A 19,039-nucleotide genomic window follows, 5' to 3' on the forward strand; every position below is an offset into this window, starting at 1 on the left:
GTTCCTACCATCCTTCAGGATCATTTTTGTCTCAAACTGACCTTACATTTTCATACGCAGAGTCTCACATCTGTCAGACACTGGGCAATGAGGAAGACAGTATTTGGTTATGAAACACCTGACTTGAATTTCATTGAGCCAGGTAATAAACCAGAAAGAAATTAACTTTTACTAGGCAGAAGCAGGTTTTTGTAATAAGTCTCTATATACCTGCATGCATGATAATCACAAACTAAGTTCTTGCCTGGAAAAGAGAAAAGAAGCCTCATATTGCACTTGCAACCACTAGGAAATAACATTTCATTCAGTGTATAAGGACAGCGTCAGGTAGGCTTGTGATTAGGTAAGCAAAACAAACACATTCCAGACATGCCATCCTTTGAAGGAAAGGAAACTTCCCTGGGTTTTAATCGCAGAGTAGTATGTTGCTTCATCTGGTTTTCCTACAAAAAAATCTTTCCTTGTTAAAAAGAAGATCATTAACTTTCCATATAGGGAAGCACAAAGTGGGTCCTTGGGGAGGCATGCGCTTCTCGGCTGGAAGCAAGCCACGGACGGTCCCAGGTGAATGGTGTCTGTCCAACACCATTGTCTTGTCAGATTCTGGAGCTCTCCCCACCCTTATCCCCCCCTTTCCCAATACCTCAACAGGAAAGGAGACATCTGTGAATCCTCTGGCACTGCTTCAATGTTTTACAGCTGTAATAACCACTGATACAAAGAGAAGAATGTTTTCTAGCCCCAAATTCCTGAGGTACTTTTCTAAACAGATACAAGTGTATGGGGCTTGGTTACATGAAAAATACCCCACCAGGGGCAGGGGTGTGGGGAAAGATGATGAGGAACCATGATCTGCAGATAATTGAGCTCAGCATGGATTCAGATTTACCTTTTCTGACTACTCAATCTATTTGTCCAAATCCAAACTTCTAATCCTTAAATCTAAGCAGTATTCTTCTGGCAACTTGCACTCACTCTTGGCTACATCAGATGAAAAACACTTCAGGGAAAAGGCTTAAAACAGTGGTGATCTATAGACTTACATACATGTGGCATTTTTGCAGTACTCCTTACCATCAGCGTATAGGTAGCAAAGTTTGATGCTTGCTGCTAGAAATCCCAAAGTGCATCAGAGACTACAAAGTTCATTTTCTCTCATTTGTTAGCACTGTCAGTCACCAGCAGCGTAAGTCACGGTGCCTCTTACCTGTTATGTTGGTGAGTTCATCACAGCCTTACACAAGATGCACAGGCTGAGATTTAGAAGTGGTTTGGGTAACCATGTCAATTTGTATAGGGGCATAAAGTATAGGCAGCAGGCAGCCTGGCCAGATATGCGTGGAGAATGTGTTCCCAAGCACCAGTGCTCTTGTAAGTGTTGGGAACACCAACTCCCTCAGTGCTTATGCATTTAGGCACATTTCTCCAATGCAGATCTGCAAAGAATCACCTTGTATAAGTAGAATGATATAAAACAGAGTATTTCTGGACAGAATGCCTGAATTAAGCAGCACATAACAATGCAAGCAACTAAAGCTCCAGTGGTAACTTCAAATGGATGGAAGACTCAAAGTTGCTGAATGGAGCAGACTGGAAAGTGGAGCATCTAGCTCATAGGAAATTCAAGTCCTAGTGCAGATTTGCTTAAAAAAATACAATTATTATTTCAAATATTTTTTAATTCCTTTCTAACCAGAAGCTCCCTGGGTTGTACAGCTGCTCAGTGACAATTGGCCCAAGAAGCTGAGTAAATTGTTTCAACCTGAGCTCCTCTCTGTTGTGGTTACACTGCTGCTAGTACCCAGACTGAGGGCCAGCTTCAGACTGGCAGTCTGATAGGCACAGGAACATCCCTACCTTAGCATAAGGGCAAGTGGGAGCAATGGCCCCTGCTCTGTGCCAGGTCTGCAAGGGGACCAGCCATGGCTTTATGCCATCAGTCCTTTTCTCAAGCCAACACCACTGGCACTGTCTGGGGGACAGACAAGCTCTGCCCTGGGGTGGGTGGAAAGACAGATGTGGAGGTTGGTGCAGAGGCAGGAGCTGGGACAGCTGGAGTCACCCTGGTGAGCAGTCAGAGCTACAGCCACCCTTCGGCTATACCACAGACAAGCCCTAGAGCAGCTAAGCCTCAGCTGGAGCAGCGCAGACAACTGCTGCACCCACATGCACAGCCAGGACCAGAAAACCTTGCAGTGATAATTTTGCAATACGCACCCTTGGCGGCAAACAGAGGGCTTCAGAGATCCCAGTTCCACCCACCCTTTTAACTCTTGAAAGAGGCTTTTCTGAAGTCAGTCTTCAGCCTACATTCCATAGAATCATAGAATCATTTAGGTTGGAAAAGACCTTCAAGATCATCGAGTCCAACTGTCAACTATGCCAACTAAACCATGTCCTGAAGTGCCTTGTCTACGCGCTTTTTAAATACCTCCAGTCATGGTGACTCAACCACTTCCCTGGGCAGCCTGTTCCAATATCTGACAACCTCTTCAGTAAAGAAATTTATCCTAATATACAACCTAAACCTCCCCTGCTGCAACTTGAGGCCATTTCTTTTTGTCCTATCTCCAGCCACCCGACAGAAGAGGCCAGCACCCACCTCACTACAACCCCCCTTCAGGTAGTTGTAGAGAGCGATAAGGTCTCCCCTCAGCCTCCTCTTTTCTAGACTAAACAGCCCCAGCTCCCTCAGCCGCTCCTCATAAGACTTGTGCTCCAGGCCCCTCACCGACTTGGTTACCCTTCTCTGGACACGTTCTGGCACCTCAATGTTTTTCCTGTAGTGAGGGGCCCAAAACTGAACACAGTACTCGAGGCGCGGCCTCACCAGTGCCGAGTACAGGGGAACGATCACTTCCCTGCTCCTGCTGGCCACACTATTTCTGATACAGGCCAGGATGCCGTTGGCCTTCTTGGCCACCTGGGCACACTGCTGGCTCATATTCAGCCGGCTGTCAACCAGCACCCCCAGGTCTTTTTCTGCCAGGCAGCTTTCCAGTCACTCTTCCCCAGGCCTGTAGCGCTGCATGGGGTTGTTGTGACCAAAGCGCAGGACCCGGCACTTGGCCTTGTTGAACCTCATACAATTGGCCTCAGCCCATCCATCCAGCCTGTCCAGATCCCTCTGTAGAGCCTTCCTACCCTATTTCTTTCGCACCATCCTGCTGAGTGAACATAGGGGCATAACTAGATGAATTTTACAGCTGTAGGACATCATTGTTAACAGGGAAAAAAACCTTCAAACCTTCTGCTTCGAAGTCACAAACCCTTGGTCCCCATCTTTTATATAGAGCTCTTAATTAACTTAGCAATGCTACAGCTCACATGCTCTCTGCAGTCATTCATGGCGTATCTGTCAAACTTAACAGGGAGCTGATGGACTACACAACATTGTGATTTATGCTCTTACTCTAAACAATAATATTTTCTCTAGTTAAGTGGAAAAATTGCAAGGCTGCAGCAGTTAACTGCATAAAGTTAATTGGTTAACTGAAACAAACTCATTAACTGATTAACTGGGAGCTAAGATGGAGGAATGTCAGCACAGTCACAAGGAACATTTGAGACAAGAATTGCAATAGATTTGCAATTCCTGATCATATTTGATTAGCAGATGAGGCTATTACTACATTAATTACTGCTTGCCATGAAATACTGAATATAATTAAATTTGAGTGTTCGAGAGAAAAACATACCTCTTAGGACAATTACAAAAGAGAAAAAGAGTAACTAATTATTTGGTATGCTGTTATCTGTTAAAAAAGTCGTAGTAAGAATAATAATAATAATAGCAACAATAACAAAAATATATAATAATAATAATAATAACAGTTATAATAATAGGAAGAGTAATAACAATAAAAATATTTGTCTCAAGAGTTACGAGCACAAACTTCCCAATCTCAAATGGGGAAATCTACTGCATGGCAAAAACAAGGCATTGAATATTTTTCCAAAGTTATGGCAGTAGTAAGTGTCTTGAGCAATGTCTAACTAGTCATTTATGAACTCAGCTGCTGTGTAGGTGTATTAGAGATGGGTGATATACTGATATCACATTGATGTCATGTTCCAAATCTGTTGGTGATACCAAACTATCAAAAAAAAACCTACTAGAAAGCCAGGGATGCTAATGAGCGCAGGTGTTACTAAGAGCATTCCTGTGCCTTCCTTTATGGTGTCTCCTGTAGCTCAACTTGCCCCTGTATGGAGCAGCACTGCTATGCCTCTCTCACTGCAGTCCCCACACCCCTCTTTGGGGCTGCCTGCTCCTGTGCCTTCCAAGGAGGCTCCTGAGAGGCGTCAGCCATGGCCAAACAAAGCAGGCATGGGGGCACACTGGGGACCTGCCCCCATGCCACGTTGCTCCCTGGCCTCACCAGGGCTGGAGTTGCCTCCAGGCCCCTGCTCCAGCACAGCTCAAAGATATACGAGATCAGCCATAAGGTAGGGCTTGGTGAGCACAGAAAGTCCTTTTCTTCCCTCAAGTCCCCTAAGCTCCCCAAATCCTCATCCAGGCGCTTAAATAGTACCATAATATTTCTTGATAATGTGATAGAGCTTTTTCTGGTAATAGCAGCAGGAGAAATTCAGATGGTATCACCTATCTTTAGTGCTGCTTATATTCAAGAGCAGCTTCAGGAGTCTGAGTGCAAGCTTTATTTCATACATGGTCAAAGTATTCCCTCTAAAAACCTGCTACTGAATAACCTTGATAACTTTTTCTTTTTTTTGGCAAGGACTAATCCAGGATGCTTGGCCATATTAAAATATCAAAATAGACAAGTGTCAATGGTGATGACTGTCGCTGCTAAATCTCTTCTTCACCCAGACTTCACCAAAATTTCATGGAAATTCAAAATTGTTTCCCTGCTTAATGAACTTGCCTCCCTAAAGTTCAGTCCTAAGCTTTATTTTTAGAGCATTACTCATGAGTACTGAACAACTAGCAATGCATTAAAGACAAACAAAAAATACCAACCCAAAACTAAACAAAACAAACCACAATTAAAAGCCCATAAAATGTGTCTAGTTACAAAACAAAGAATTATAAGGCTGGTGTAAAATTAGATGCTAAAATTGTTAGTTTGCAGTCTGGAGTATTTCAAAATGCTTTCTTGTTCGCTTATATTGTGCTTTCTTCTACCATATCCTTTGCATAGAAACAGAAGTCACCAAAGTCACAACATCAAAAAAAGGGTTAAGGGCAAGGTGCACAACCATTTCTCCCAAGGTGTCACAGATCTATCAACGTGAAGCTCAGGAGTTAGCTGTTCTTCACCCCATAACCATGCAGCTAAACCTCTACTCTTTAAAACATTAACCATATCCTTTTCACCTAACAATCATGACAATCTTGCTGTATGTATATGGTTTTTGGATAGCTAACAAAAGGAGAAACTACAGCTGTAAAAAGAATGAGACTTCAAATTAATTTGAGATGTCTTCACAGAAATCTCCTCAGTAACACAATGTCAGACAAAGGTTTCTAATGCATTGTTTGCTGCCTTTTTTGGTATTTGGAGAAAACACACCCTACTTCGTAATGTTCCTGCTGAGTTTATTTCTATTTCTGAGAATTCTTATTAACAGCAGGTCACTACCAAAGCAGCATAATGAAAATGAGGCAATGTTGATAATACAGGCAAGAATGACCAAGAAAGGTTAACTCTTGAGAATGGAGTATTTCAAATGGAAAAATTCCATAATACATGATGTTGGAGGGTAAAAACTGAGAAGCTAGTCAATTCAAAGAGGAAATTAATAGAAAAATTAAAGAACCTGACTCTACCATTCTGCCTCTTCACTTCTCTTAATGCTAGAAGCTTGTTCATAGTTAGAAAAGCAGAATTGGAAAAATTTTAGTTAAACCTAGCCTGAAATTAGAAAACATTGACTAAATATTCTTTTCTAAAAGACCTCAGTAAAAAGCTGCAAATGTTAATTTAAATTTCTTTTAATGGTAATTTAAATTTTCCGCAGAAGTACACCACCAGCAATGGGTTCTTTGAAAAAAAAAAAAAGAAAAATACAAATCTCTTAAGTACTCATATTTATACTTATGTACACACACACACACACGTATTTATATATACAAAGATTTATGTTAGAAGGGTTCCCAGAACTTTCTTGAATGTATGTCCCATAATCATTACCTCCTTGCAGGAATTTCCTAGTATGAAAAATGGCCATGGTCATTGAACAAATTGCTTGTTACAACATTGTCAGTTTCTAACAAGACGTAGCATCTACTAAATACCATTATTTAATTTTAATTTATATTTTATCTTTGATTCCTCTAGCTGAGCATTCTAACAGCTAGCAACATCTAAATGGAAGCAAACGAACAGCTACTTCTGACACAATATAACAGTCATTTCAAAATAAAGTTTCCTTAGTGAAAAATAAACTTTTCTACAAAAGGACCTAATCAAGTAAAACACTTGCTTGATTTCATTGTCTTTCCAGGAGAAACAGAAGACATCATTTTAAAGGAACAGAAATGCTCTACGGTAATTCTTGTGTACAAGCACATAGAGCTTTTTTTTCTGGCTGCTGTAGCCAAAATATAAATCATTTTCTGCTGTGGTGTCAGGAAGTATATTGCACTAAATTAATCACAAGCTACTTTAAAAAAGGGACTAAAAATCCACTGCAAAATGAAACAAAACTCTCTGTGCCTGTTTTCCATTTGCATTGTCATCACTTACCTTTAAAGGACCATGGAAGTGAGATGGGAATGTTGCTAAAATGCATTCAACAGACCCTATGTGTGTGTGTTAGCATCCCTAGTGCTCTCTGCTGTGCCTCCAGCCATTGGAAAAGACCAAGTATTATAACCTGCACACAACATGATCTTCACTCTTTGCCAGGCTCCTAGCACAGGGATACACTATAGCAAACTAAATGCAGAAGCACACAGACTCCAAGCCAAGCTGCGTGTCTTCTAGCATTTCCCAGTCCCAGACGTATTCTGCTGGGGTAGATAAAAGTCTTTCTGTCTCATAAAAGAGGAGGAAGGGCAATTCATAAGGGAAATTGAGTCATTTTAGAAACCTTTTCCTAATAAGCCCAATAGTTCAGCAGATGTGTGCAAGTGGGGAAAGCTGGGAGCGCAGAGATCAGGCAGCTCCATCCGCCATCATACAACTGTGACTCAGCTTGCTTTTATCTTTTATGTCAGGCAATCAAAAGAAAAGCCAATTTTATTTACTGAGTGAGGGGCAAATAAACTCATGCCAATTAAAGAACAGAAATGATGTCTCTGTGGTTTAGACTGGAAGCATTTTAAAGATAAAAAATCTTAAATAATTCACTCAGACAAGGCTTCTAATCCTCGTCTGTCTTCCTTTGCTCCCAGGGCAGGATGGGCATGCACTGAACTTTTTCTTAACTCCTTCCTTTCAAACTCTCAACCCACAAACTACACCATCCAAGAGGCACTAGTAATATTTAATATCCCTGCTTTAATAAAGTCATTTTCAAAATGCTTCTGGGAAGACACACTTCTCTAGACCACAAGCAACAGCAATTAGTCAGCCTCAACTTTACAGCTGACTTTGAAATCAGAAAGATCCTACCAAAATGTTTTGAAGGCTCTTCCCCCTCTCTCCTCAGTCTCCAAAAGTACTTTTTCTCTAGGTGATCACAAGCCTGCCTGCCTGCCTTTCTCACTGTTGGCTGCTCGGGTCTTTATTAGCTCAGGACCATCTTCTTCTGATTCCTGACTCAGAAAAGCTCATCATAATGTAACTCTGTATATTAATTATTAGCAAAAGAAGCTCAAAGCATGTGCTCAAATGCTACTGAAATTGGGCCGTGTGGTTTTTCACCTCGCACAGTAACTTACTCTCGCCTTCCACAGCAAGCCATGCTTACCGGTAAAATGTGGTATAATCCACCCTTGAATGACAGCTCCGAAACTCCCATGCTTTGAGTTTCTGGCATTCCCGGTGAGCTCGGAGTTTCACCCTGACCGTCCCATGACAGAGCTCAGGCACAGGTTTTCTCTGTGGGCGGCTGCAGAACTCGTTGGACTCCACGCGCCAGGATTCGGCAAAGTCATCCACATCAAACTTAAAATTCCCGTCCCCCCCAATCAGGTCATCTCGCTTGTGCCCATTGTAATTGCCACACAGACCACAGAGTTTGCTTTTCAGATGTGGCGCAGCCATGACTTCCACAAAACTGTCTCCATCCCATGAGATTTCCAAGCCTAATAAAGAGAAGAGACAAAAACTCACACACAAAAAAAAAAGAGAAGAAGAAATCAAGGATAACAAATTGTGCCTTATGTTTGTGAAACAGTGTTCATGGGAACCTAAACAAAGCCATTGGCTTCATTCTGATAATGTTGTTAGATTTCTATATATGTCCCATTAAGGGCCTCTGACAAGCATAGTGTTTCCTAAATCACAGTCAATTACAATACACTCATGCCTGTCTCTGTTTATTTTTGTTCCTCCTTGCTAATGAATGGGGTTATCCTAAGAAATCTGGAGCCAAGGCAGAACTACTCTCAACATTGAAAGAGGGCACTTGCAAAATTCTGAAAATTGAATTTGCTGGGGCAAATTTCTAGCTGGTTCTGCAGGTGGCCCAGAATTTCAGCCACTGTCACCCATTGCACAGGTCATGGGCATACAAAGGTGTTCAGGCCCCATGAGACTCCCCCAGTGACCACCGTATGGAAAAACATCCTTTTCTTGCCTGCAAAGCTGACACTGATAACTCATTTGGGTGAACATAACAGCTCCAATACAAGTACCTTATTTTGTGCAGGTAAAGAGAGTTAAAAAGATGACCTCAAATGTATGTCAGATGGATAAAACTGTTGTAGGAAGGCATTCTGAACTGGATTCAAACTGTTCATTCAAAAGGTGTTAATTACCAACCTTTTGAAGTTGTCTTCATATGTCAGCAACACTGAGGAATGATGGTAAACACCTAACCTTCATCTAGTGGCTGGGATGTAAGTGCTCTGCTACAATCTGTTTTACAGTAAGGTTTTGCGCTTCCAGTACATCAAAATCAAAATTGTTTTCTGTGGATGAAGTCCATTTTATCTCTCTACCCATCTAAAAGCTAGGTGTCTAGCTTAAGTCAGCTGTCTGGGCCCTCTCTTTGATGGAGAGAAATAGGCAGCTCTAGGTCACAGAATGGGTGTCTAATGCAGAGGGAATAAATGACTTTCTGAATGCCTTTCTGTTTCCAGTGATACTCTAGGGGGCCCAGAGGTCAGGTGGAGACTAAACTTCTAGTGTTTACCTGGGTGATTGCAAATTAAATGAATTCCATCCTTTGAGGAGTAAAAATGTATTTCATAAGAGAAAGCAATTTTGGTATCATATGGCATAAAAACAACACCAAGAATCACTGCTGCTTAACTTCTAACTATCCACTTCTGATGAGTGCTACTACTTCACATCTCTGCAGTAACCCTGCATCTGAAGATCACAAATAATTTTGCTGATGTTAATTTATTTCCATAAAGTACCTGTGTGCAGCAGTTAGTTAAGGATAAACACAGGAACCTGCTTTTAAACAGGATAATCCAGATTTTACCCTCTTCTCCCTACCTGGCCAAGAATACCAAACAGCATCACTCTGCGGTGCAGGACCAGGGCTTTGCTCCAGCTTTCTGCATTTGCTGTGTGGGCTGGCTTAGCACCACCCTTTCCTCTTGTAAATCAGTGCTTGTCACTATGTGATCCAAATCCTGCCCTATCCTCATGTAAGTAATTAACATACCAGTGACTCAGTTCAAAGCTGGAACCCTTCCTCTAGCAACACATCCCATTGTCTCCTATGACAACTCCTACCCGCACCGCAGAGAAACAGGATGAGGCTCAAACAGCAATTATGGCTGTAGAAGGGGTGTTTTGTCCTCAGTACGTACTGTCCTGGTGCTAATGTGGTTTACACCATGTCACCAAGAGTTTGGGGAACGATTTACCCAGCAAGGTTGTACTGACAATTCTGCATCACTAGTCACTACAGTCTATTGCATCATGTTTTCTTATCACTACAGGTTAGCAATGATAGCACAAATATGTCCTGAGCTGGCTATGCCTGAAAGCAGTTTCAAATTATCTAAAAACCCAGCAGGGACAGAGCGACTATGTCCTCCTCCAAAGGCACTTTACAACCAGCCAACTGAGAAATTGTGCAAGACTACAATTGTTAACGAGGCCAGCACAGTGGCAAGGGGGGAAAGCTGCCTTTTAAGCTGCTTCATACATTATCATTGCTGGACAAATTCAAATTCCAGCTGTCTCTGCTTCTGACAACGCTGAACAAAACAAAACACAGCTTGATTTGCAGACACCAGATTAATACTGCTGTGCTGGCATTTAGAAAAACGTTGCCATTAATTTATAAACTAAGATTTCTTCAGACTTGAGAATCATATAAACTTTTCAAAGCTTGAAGCATCAAGATCCAAATTCTCAGACAGTTATCTTCAGACAATAATTCCATTTTTTAAGGCAGTGTTCAACTTCTTCCCCAAACGAGCTCCCTCAGAAGCTGCTGACTTAAAGCAAAGTCACAAAAGACTGGCTAATTATTCTATCTTAATTTTCCTTTTTCAGCTTTTTGTCTCAAGCCAAGACTTACTGACTTTCAGTGAAACCAGTCACATTCACTACAAAAGGTTAACTCTAAAATTATCCTGAATATTTGTGTGTACTTTGTGAGAGTTAAGTTAATCTACTTGCTACATGTTGCTCTGTGAACTCTAGGTTTGCAGATAAGAACAACATAAAATTATGACTTTTCATCTCAGCATATAAAAATGCACAATTTTAAATCCAGAGAGTTCTGCTTTGATTACTGGATTTGATTCAAGAGACTCACAGTTTAACTACCACAAAATGATGTACTTTCCTCTACCTGGGTATTGTTTAATTGCACTATATTCTGCTGTAATTGCTCAGATGGAAGGGTAATTTCTAGGTTTGATGAACAGCCTAAAGGTTTCTGTCCATAACGGAGCTTACTCCCTTTTGGGGTAATGAGGAAGGGTACTTACTCCTACATGCATGATAATTTTGTCAGAGCCTGATCACACTGTGCAGTGTGTGCCTTTGTTGTTTCTTCACAAGCAGAAAATTCAGTTGGTTTCTGTAAACCAATGAGAGCTGTGACAGACAGGATTATGCTACTGACCAATGTTTGAAATGGTCTCCTTCGCAGACAGAAATTGTTTGGAAGAGTTTCTTGGTGCCTATACCCCCTTTTCCTCCCCTCTCTCCCCTCCCCCCCAATGGATGAGTTTCCCATTCACTTGGACAAGAATCAGAATCCAAGAGATGTGAAGCCAAAGGATGCAGCTTCTGTCCCATCTGTGGATGTGCAGAAAACGAATATTCTGAGTTACTTTTTAGGGTTTTCCAATCTTCCCCTTCCTTTGAAGAATGCTTATCCAACTGATTACTTGATTTCTTAACTTGGCACACTATGTGCTCTGCTGCATTTTAAAAAATTTCTTCTGGATTTATGCATATCACATACTGAGTTCCCCACACTGGGAACTCCCATCAGTTGTTCTGTGTGATTTTTCATAGTAAAGGCATCCTCAAGAACTGGCAGACCACTCTTCCCTAAAGATTTAGTGCCAAAGTGGTACAGAAAACCTCAGCAAAGCAGCTTTGTGCAAAAGATCAGCACAGAAACAACAATAGCAAATGCTCCTGCACTAGAAGGACAGGTAAGTAACACCAGCCCTGTGATCTTCCGCTCTCTTGTCTTTTTAACACACAAATTTTAGACAAGGACTCAACACCATCCCAACCACACCCGTGATGAAGTAGCTGCAAGTGCAGGGTGCCAGAATTGCTGCTGCATGGCATTCAGGGGTACAGCTGGTGAGGAATTTAGCAACAAAACAGGTTTTCACTGAAAAATGCCAATTCATCAGAACTGAAATGCTTCAGGGAGACATATCAGATTCAATGAACTTCCAACACAGCACAGGCAAGGCTCCAAGCTGGTTTCCTGCCAGCTTGCCTGGTGGGCTGCCTGGAACCCTGGACTCTCAGGGTATGCAACTCCAGGACAGCCCTGCCATGCAGATTGCCCAGAAGCCACGGACCACAAGGCTTCCCGAAGCTTTGGGCTCCCCTGTTTTATCCAGGGCTCAGCTCCTAGCTCTGCAAAAGGAAAACCAAAAGCCGTGGGAATGCTGGCTAAGCTGTAAGCAGCAGACCCTGCATTTCCCAGTCCAATTTTACTTTGAATTTTGCTTCTAGTGCAGCATTTTTCATTACTTCCTCCCTCCCCTTCTGTTTTCATCCTACACTGGGAAAGCATATATTTTTACAAAAATCTATATTTCATTCTGAAACAGAGAAAATTCTCTGATTTTCCCCCCAGAACTTGGAATTTCCTGTGGAACAAAAGGTTTGTCTTTCAACCAGTTCTACTCAACACATTCCTCTTCTCTCCAGCCTCTCTGCTGTTTGTCCTCTCCCAGCAAAATGGAGCCATGCCATTCTGCTGCTTTCCAGGCCTTATGTGCCTAGGAAAAGAGGACTTGGCCCATCGTGCTGCATTCAGTGAGAGAAACCTGATCCTGCTCCATTAAGGGGAGGAATTATTTAGGCTATAATTTGCAGTGATTACACACTGTTTGGTATGTTGTCATATGCCATGTTTGCACTCCCTCTGCCAACACATGGACAAAGATGTGTGTAGTCATTTATTAGGCTTGCACCAGAGACAAATGGAATAGCAGCAGGATTAGCTGTCATTCATCTTCGATTGAAAACCTTTCCTTGGCCTGTGGTTGGCTAATGAAATCCACATCGCCAGAATTCGTAGCATTCAGCTGGCTGCAAAGAGAAACCCTCAAGATGCTTTTAATTAGAAGTTGTGAATAATGGTCAACTTGTGTGCATTTTACAGACAGCCACAAAAATCTGCATTGCCACTTTGAGGAATGAGCCCGGAGCTGGGATCCACATTATGCAGACTTACATTTCCAGGGGCTATATGAACAGGTGTCTAAATTCTCAGCTCAACAGTGGGTGCTAGTGTCGCCCTTGAAAAAAAATGATGCTAGATAATGAGTATGACTATGCATCGCGCCTGTGACCATATCACTCCATAAGAAAGATTGGTTTCACTGCTTTCACATGGCATTTAATTGAATTAACAGTAAATAGTATTCTCACTGAAACAGTACTTCACTGTGTAAGTGAAATCTCTCAGGACTACAGTAGTACCTAACACATGCTAATGAGAAAGTTTTAAACTTCCCCTCAGTATTTATCTATGCAAGGATACTATGTTTCAGAACAGTTTATCAAAACAAATGTAAGTCCTCTGGTTTAGCTTTTTGACAATTAATGTATTTTCTAGGACTCCAAAGACCTGAGAGTCTGCTATGTCCCTTCCCTCTTTCTACAAATAAGGTACCAGATTCTCTGAAGTTTTTTATTTCCTTTTGCTTCTGGTGCTCTGGACTCTCTGTTCTTCGGAGACAAACTCTTACTTGGGCACAAAGCAAGCCCAACAAGATGGCACTGAACAGCAAATTAGGCCTTGGTTTTCAAACTAGGATCTCCATTTTGCTGGGTAGCCCCAGTGAAATGTTTCCATAATTTGACAACTTAAACTCATTCCAGCTACTAGTAACTATGATTTTATATAATTGATGACTTAGACTGTACAGTATGTTGCTGCAACTGGGAAAAAAAAATGAATGTTATGTTTAAGAACTGATCTCTCTGTTCTTATCTGTAAGTATCAAAATGATGACCCTGCATAAGCCACTCTTAAGTTACTGGAAGTGAAAGTCATGGCACATTCATCTACGCAGGCAGTTAACTGTCAGCTGCAGAATGAAACATAGCTTAGCAAATGTTCTGCAAAGACTTCAAACTCATAGCTGAGATCTCTGACTGCTTGTAGGCTGCAGGGATTTTGAAAGCACTTTGGGTTTCTCAGATCTCTAAAGAGTTATAACTACATTTATTACTGCTTTCATGCTTTTTTACTGACTGCTGTTCATGTTGTACTTTAGAAGTTCTTCAGGGAGATCACTCACACACACAAACACACCCGTGCCCCACCTGCTTTGGTTGTCACTTTCAGCAAATAACCATCCAAATCGATCTGAAATTGTGGTGTCTCGCAAGGTAGTGAGATGCGGGTCCCATTCCACTTCACTGTGAGGTGCTGCTGGAGGCTGATAGTGCTTCTGCCCAACACAAGGTCCACTGACTTTGTCCAGGAGAAAGAACGGGTCCGACGGGCATCATTTTTTACCAGCACCTGAAAGGGCGAGGCAGAGGAGGAGCAGTCTTTCGTCAAAACGTACTGACATGTTCCCTGAAAGTTAAATGTCCGTCCATCAAAAGTGTTGTAGTGAGGATCTCCAAATACAGTGCAAACTCCAGGCTCTGCAGGTGAGTAAGAAACAAAAGCGCCATATCAGGATCAATCAAATTTTGAAAAAAGCAGTTGATAAGAACACAGAGTACACCGCTTTCACCTAATCTATCCACCCTACAGGTCAGATTTGGCTGATACCCACTAGGAATATATATTTTTGATAAACTGAAGCTTCATGGCTTTAGTGGAAGTCTTTCCCAAAGTGGGTGGGAATCAAAAGCCAACTGATCCTTGGGGCAGCATAGGAAGACTAACCTGTAGCTAGGAACCAAAGACACATCTTCCAACCTATATGTTTGTCCCTTAAACATAATGTTCCACCTGAACAGTTTAGGTTATTACAATGCCTGTGAAATTTTTCAAATTATTTCATTTCCAGAAAAAACAAGCCCAACTCATGATATCAGAGCAGGCAGAACCCGGGGCTTGCAGAGCCCACATGTCTCTGCAGATGTGATGGGAGCCTTCCTACCTAGCTTCAGCTTTCCAAACATGAAATGTCTAGTCTAATGAATTCATCTAGTCTCCCTCTCACTGACAGAGAGAAACAGACATGACTAGAAAGTGTTTCATCTCACCAGTTTTAGACATCTCTTTTAATACATGGGGAATTACTCTCTGGAGGAGCCTGTTTCTCTGCTGCCAGCTCTGGGAGCACAAACAAGTATCTAAGACTACAGGCATTCCTCTCAGACAGTCAAATTCCCTCGGGATGAGCTCCCACCCTTAAGTTGTGTTGTGGGAGCAAAGCCTAATCCACTAACAGAAGCAGAATTCAAAACATCATATGTGTATTTTTGAGGCTAATTTTAATGTCCCCAGTTAGGCAGGGGTGATCCCCTGAAATTAAAAGCCATCAGACCACTTTAGCAGGACCTGGTTCTGTCCGTATTTTACATAGGCACACTTATAAATATTGTACATTTAGAAACTGTGTATATTTATGGTTTTTTTTTTCCCAAATTATCTGTAGAACCAGGATCTTTATTCAGTATTACAAGCTATTATATTTGTTGTTTACACACAACTGACTTGTAGTAGTTATTGTTGTCATGCTACCAACTAAAAGTTAGTACTATGTGAGAAACATGACACAATGACTATCTAATGGCATGGTACCTCTACCAATCATTTGCATCATTACAAATGGAGGGAGATTTCTTATTGATGTTTGCAGCCATACACTGGTCAGAGAAGACGCAGCACAAAGGCAGAATGTTTCCACACTCATATCAATGATGCTGAGTTACCCTGCAGTTACCCAGCAACTGATTGAATTGCCTCGCAATCAAGGAGAGCAGCAAATTTATTTGCATTGCAGCCTCCTGGCATAACAGTAGGTCCTAACCACGTCTCATTGCTGCTGTTCCTGCAAGAAGTCTCAAGGCAGAGAAACACACACTGCTACTGCCAGCTGGATACCCATGGGCTGAGGCTGCTTTTGAAAGATGATGCCTGTTTTAGGAGGAGGGCTTGGTGCAGTAACAAAATTTGACTCAGTAATCAGAGAGCTATGAACAGCATCAATCAAAAAAAAACCCCAACCAACCCCAAAACTCTACAAAGGAGGGGAGAATAATAAGGAATACAAGTTATTCACTGAAAAAAACCCTATCCAACTAACAATGACTCACCTGAAAAGGTAGCTAAAAAAAGGCAAATTCAAACCTACAAAAAAGAAGGATACATGGGTGTTATGGAGAAGGGGCAGGGAATTCCTTCAGTGGAGTGCAATGCAGCTCTGACTATGCAATGCAGCTCTGACTATGCAACACACCTTTCTCAGCAGGGTTTTTCAGCCTAGGCAGAGTGCTATGCTAAAGTAGCTATAATGTTTCTGGCGTTTTCCTAGCTGTAGTTAAATAGTGTCCAAGGATACCTACATAAAGACACACAAAATGGGGCTGAAGGGGATCCCGGGAGACATTACCTTTTCCTTCTCCAGCTGTAATGCAGAATCACCTGTACCTATGTTATTCCTGACAGACGTTTTTCTAACCTGCTCTTAAAAAACAGTAGTAACAGCAACTCCACAGCTGCCTCCAGCAACCTGTTGCAGTGCTCCACTGCCCTTACTGCAAGTGAGGTCTTCCTAAAGTCTAACCTCAGTCTCCCGCACCACGTGGTGCAGTGCCATCACAGAGCTGGTACATGGGAGATTTGTACTTCGCCCCTAATTTGCCACATGCATGCTTCTTTAGCTAAGCCAGTAACTAGTCTTGGATTCATTATTATGCCTCTTTACTATGTCTGGTAACTAGGCACCAAAAGTTCTGATTTCTCAAGGACATCATATTGACACTGCTATTAGAAGTCAAAACGAACCACATTTGATCAACACCTCTGGAAATCAAGCCCGATGGACTTTAAGCAGAGCCTGAAAACCAAGACACTTAGATTAAGAGAGTGCTTTTAAAAACATGCACTTCTGTGAGTCTCATTTTCCTCACTGATAGCAATGAGGATATCAATAAGTCCATAAAAAGATTAATTGATTTGCAGGAACCATACAGGTTTTAATCACCAGTATAATTTTTACCAATGAGAAAAATATCCATAGATTTTATATGGAGACCATCTGACTTTACCGTTACTAAATCCTACTAACATGCTTCTGATTTCCTTACGTACTCATCTAATTATCTGCATGAATAATATTAAGATACATTTTATTACCTGCTCAGATTCCATTTAATTTTTTCAGGCTGTAATTTTTCTTTAAACGTAATAACAACTTTTATGAAAACAAGGAAACTATCAACAAAGAAATCAGCCCAAACATCAAGATTTCAGAGGAGAGAACTGTTTTTTGTCTGTGTTTCTAGAGGCCAAGAACGTGGACATGTTATACATGTTATTAACTAACATATTGGGAGAGGGAGGCTGATTCTTCACCTAAGCAAGTGGCTAAGAGGCAAGACATGAGAGGAACAAACATAATTTAGAGATGTGCAAGTAAAATTGGTAGTACCAATGGGATCCAAAGGAAATATTTATTTTTAATTTCTAATGTGTTATGCGGAGTACTGTTGTTTTATGTTATGTTACATCGTGTCACGTCATATGTCAACTTGATGCAGTGCAGTTAAAATAAAAAAGAATGTATTTTGGACTGGATAGCTGAATGTCTGATCCAAATTTTGCTGTTTTCTTTAATAACCAAGGAAATGGGGGAGGGAAAAATCTACCTAAAAACAGCCTAAATAATTGATTCTCTGATAGCACTGTGTAAAACATTCTTGAAAGGTTTGCTAAAATTGTGGGTTAAAAAAAAAAAAAATTCCACACCCTGCAAGAGTGTGTGCAATAACTCAGGCACTGCCAGTAAGAAGAACTGGTTGGCCTAGAAACAAACCTTAAATACCGGGTGTAACAAGACTGCAAAAGACAGGCAAGAGTTCCTGCCATTTTTAGGTTTTGGGCTGTTGTTTATTTCCTTTTGGGAGAGTTTCAATCACATCATGCTTTATGGTTTGCTGCTTTTTTTCCCCCCTTCTGAAACAAACCAGTCTCTCTGCTTGGCTGTTTTTGAAATCTATTGGAAGCACTGGTTCTCTAGTTTGGATCACGTGTGACTTGCTCTTCTGTTGGGACGTAACGGATGGAGAAGGGACGTAACGGATGGAGAAGTGTTGCCGCATCACCGAAGCTACATTCTCCATTCTGAAGTATGAATTTTGCTATCTTGTGCTAACAAGGCATAGGGTCATGGGTGAAGATCCTTCCCTTTTTTTCCTACAGTAAGTTGTTCCCAGCTTATTGTGGACACTCCTTGTCTCTATCAGCTGTCTAGGGTAGAGTTAGAAAAGGGCAAGTATATGCTATACTTCCCCCTAAGGCTCCATCAGCCTCCCACTATTTTCAGCTTAGGGGCTTTCTGAGCTAGACATGGTTTCTCTTTATCTGATAGTCTTCCTTTCTGTGAATTTTTCCAGTCTCCTCCTGAGCCCCAAAATGTTTTTAGTATCCACAACATCCTTGGGCAAAGTGCATGATGAACCACTGCCTCTTGCTTGTTTTGAACCTGTCATTCATGATCTTTGATGTCTTCTTTTGCTCATCTACACATGCACATGAAGTCAAACATACCCATTCCCTCTCTGTCCCTGAAAAACACAGATTTTTCAAAGGAGGGCCCCAGACCTATGTTCAGGAGGCTGTGATTTTCAGAGCGCTTTAGGCACTCAACTCTGATTAAACATTATTGGGAGCTGGCTGCAAACACTTCTAAACCTCTTTTGGAAATCTTGCATTGAGGATCCCAAATCAGTATTCAAAACTTCTGGCTTTCATAAAAGCTTCTGGGAGCTCAGCAGTCTTCACATTTGTTTTTTAAGCAACTAAATATGGACTTCATGCGTTTACATTTGACAATCTTAAACTACACGTGTGATTAATGCAGTTCACTCCGCTCCCACCTAAGACTCTACAGCTTACTTGCAAACTAGTAATAATAGTATTTAGTTGCTAAAGTGAATACTATAGAACTCTTGGCACGCTTTCCTTGTATTTACAAATCATGCGCCCAATTCAAACGAAATAGTGACTTTCATTAGAAAAGGTAACGGGGAAGGTAATGGTGGGCAAGGAGCATGGGTTTTGAAAACACATTTATCTGTACAAAAAGAAGAAGCTGAAA

General features: G+C 41.5%; 1 protein-coding gene across 1 annotated transcript in view; it reads right to left on the bottom strand.

Annotated features, from left to right (window-relative positions):
* The window catches only part of BMPER (BMP binding endothelial regulator), a 146,774-nt gene that overhangs the window by 35,778 nt on the left and 91,957 nt on the right, over positions 1 to 19,039 (bottom strand). The window contains exons 12-13 of the mRNA XM_049817188.1: positions 14,079 to 14,408; positions 7,882 to 8,218 (exon numbers count right to left, since the gene is read on the bottom strand). Of these exons, the coding sequence (XP_049673145.1) occupies positions 7,882 to 8,218; positions 14,079 to 14,408 (667 nt within the window). The remainder of the gene's footprint in view (positions 1 to 7,881; positions 8,219 to 14,078; positions 14,409 to 19,039) is intronic.

The sequence above is a fragment of the Accipiter gentilis genome, chromosome 14 (genome assembly GCF_929443795.1).
Source record: "Accipiter gentilis chromosome 14, bAccGen1.1, whole genome shotgun sequence".
Lineage (NCBI taxonomy): Eukaryota > Metazoa > Chordata > Aves > Accipitriformes > Accipitridae > Astur > Astur gentilis.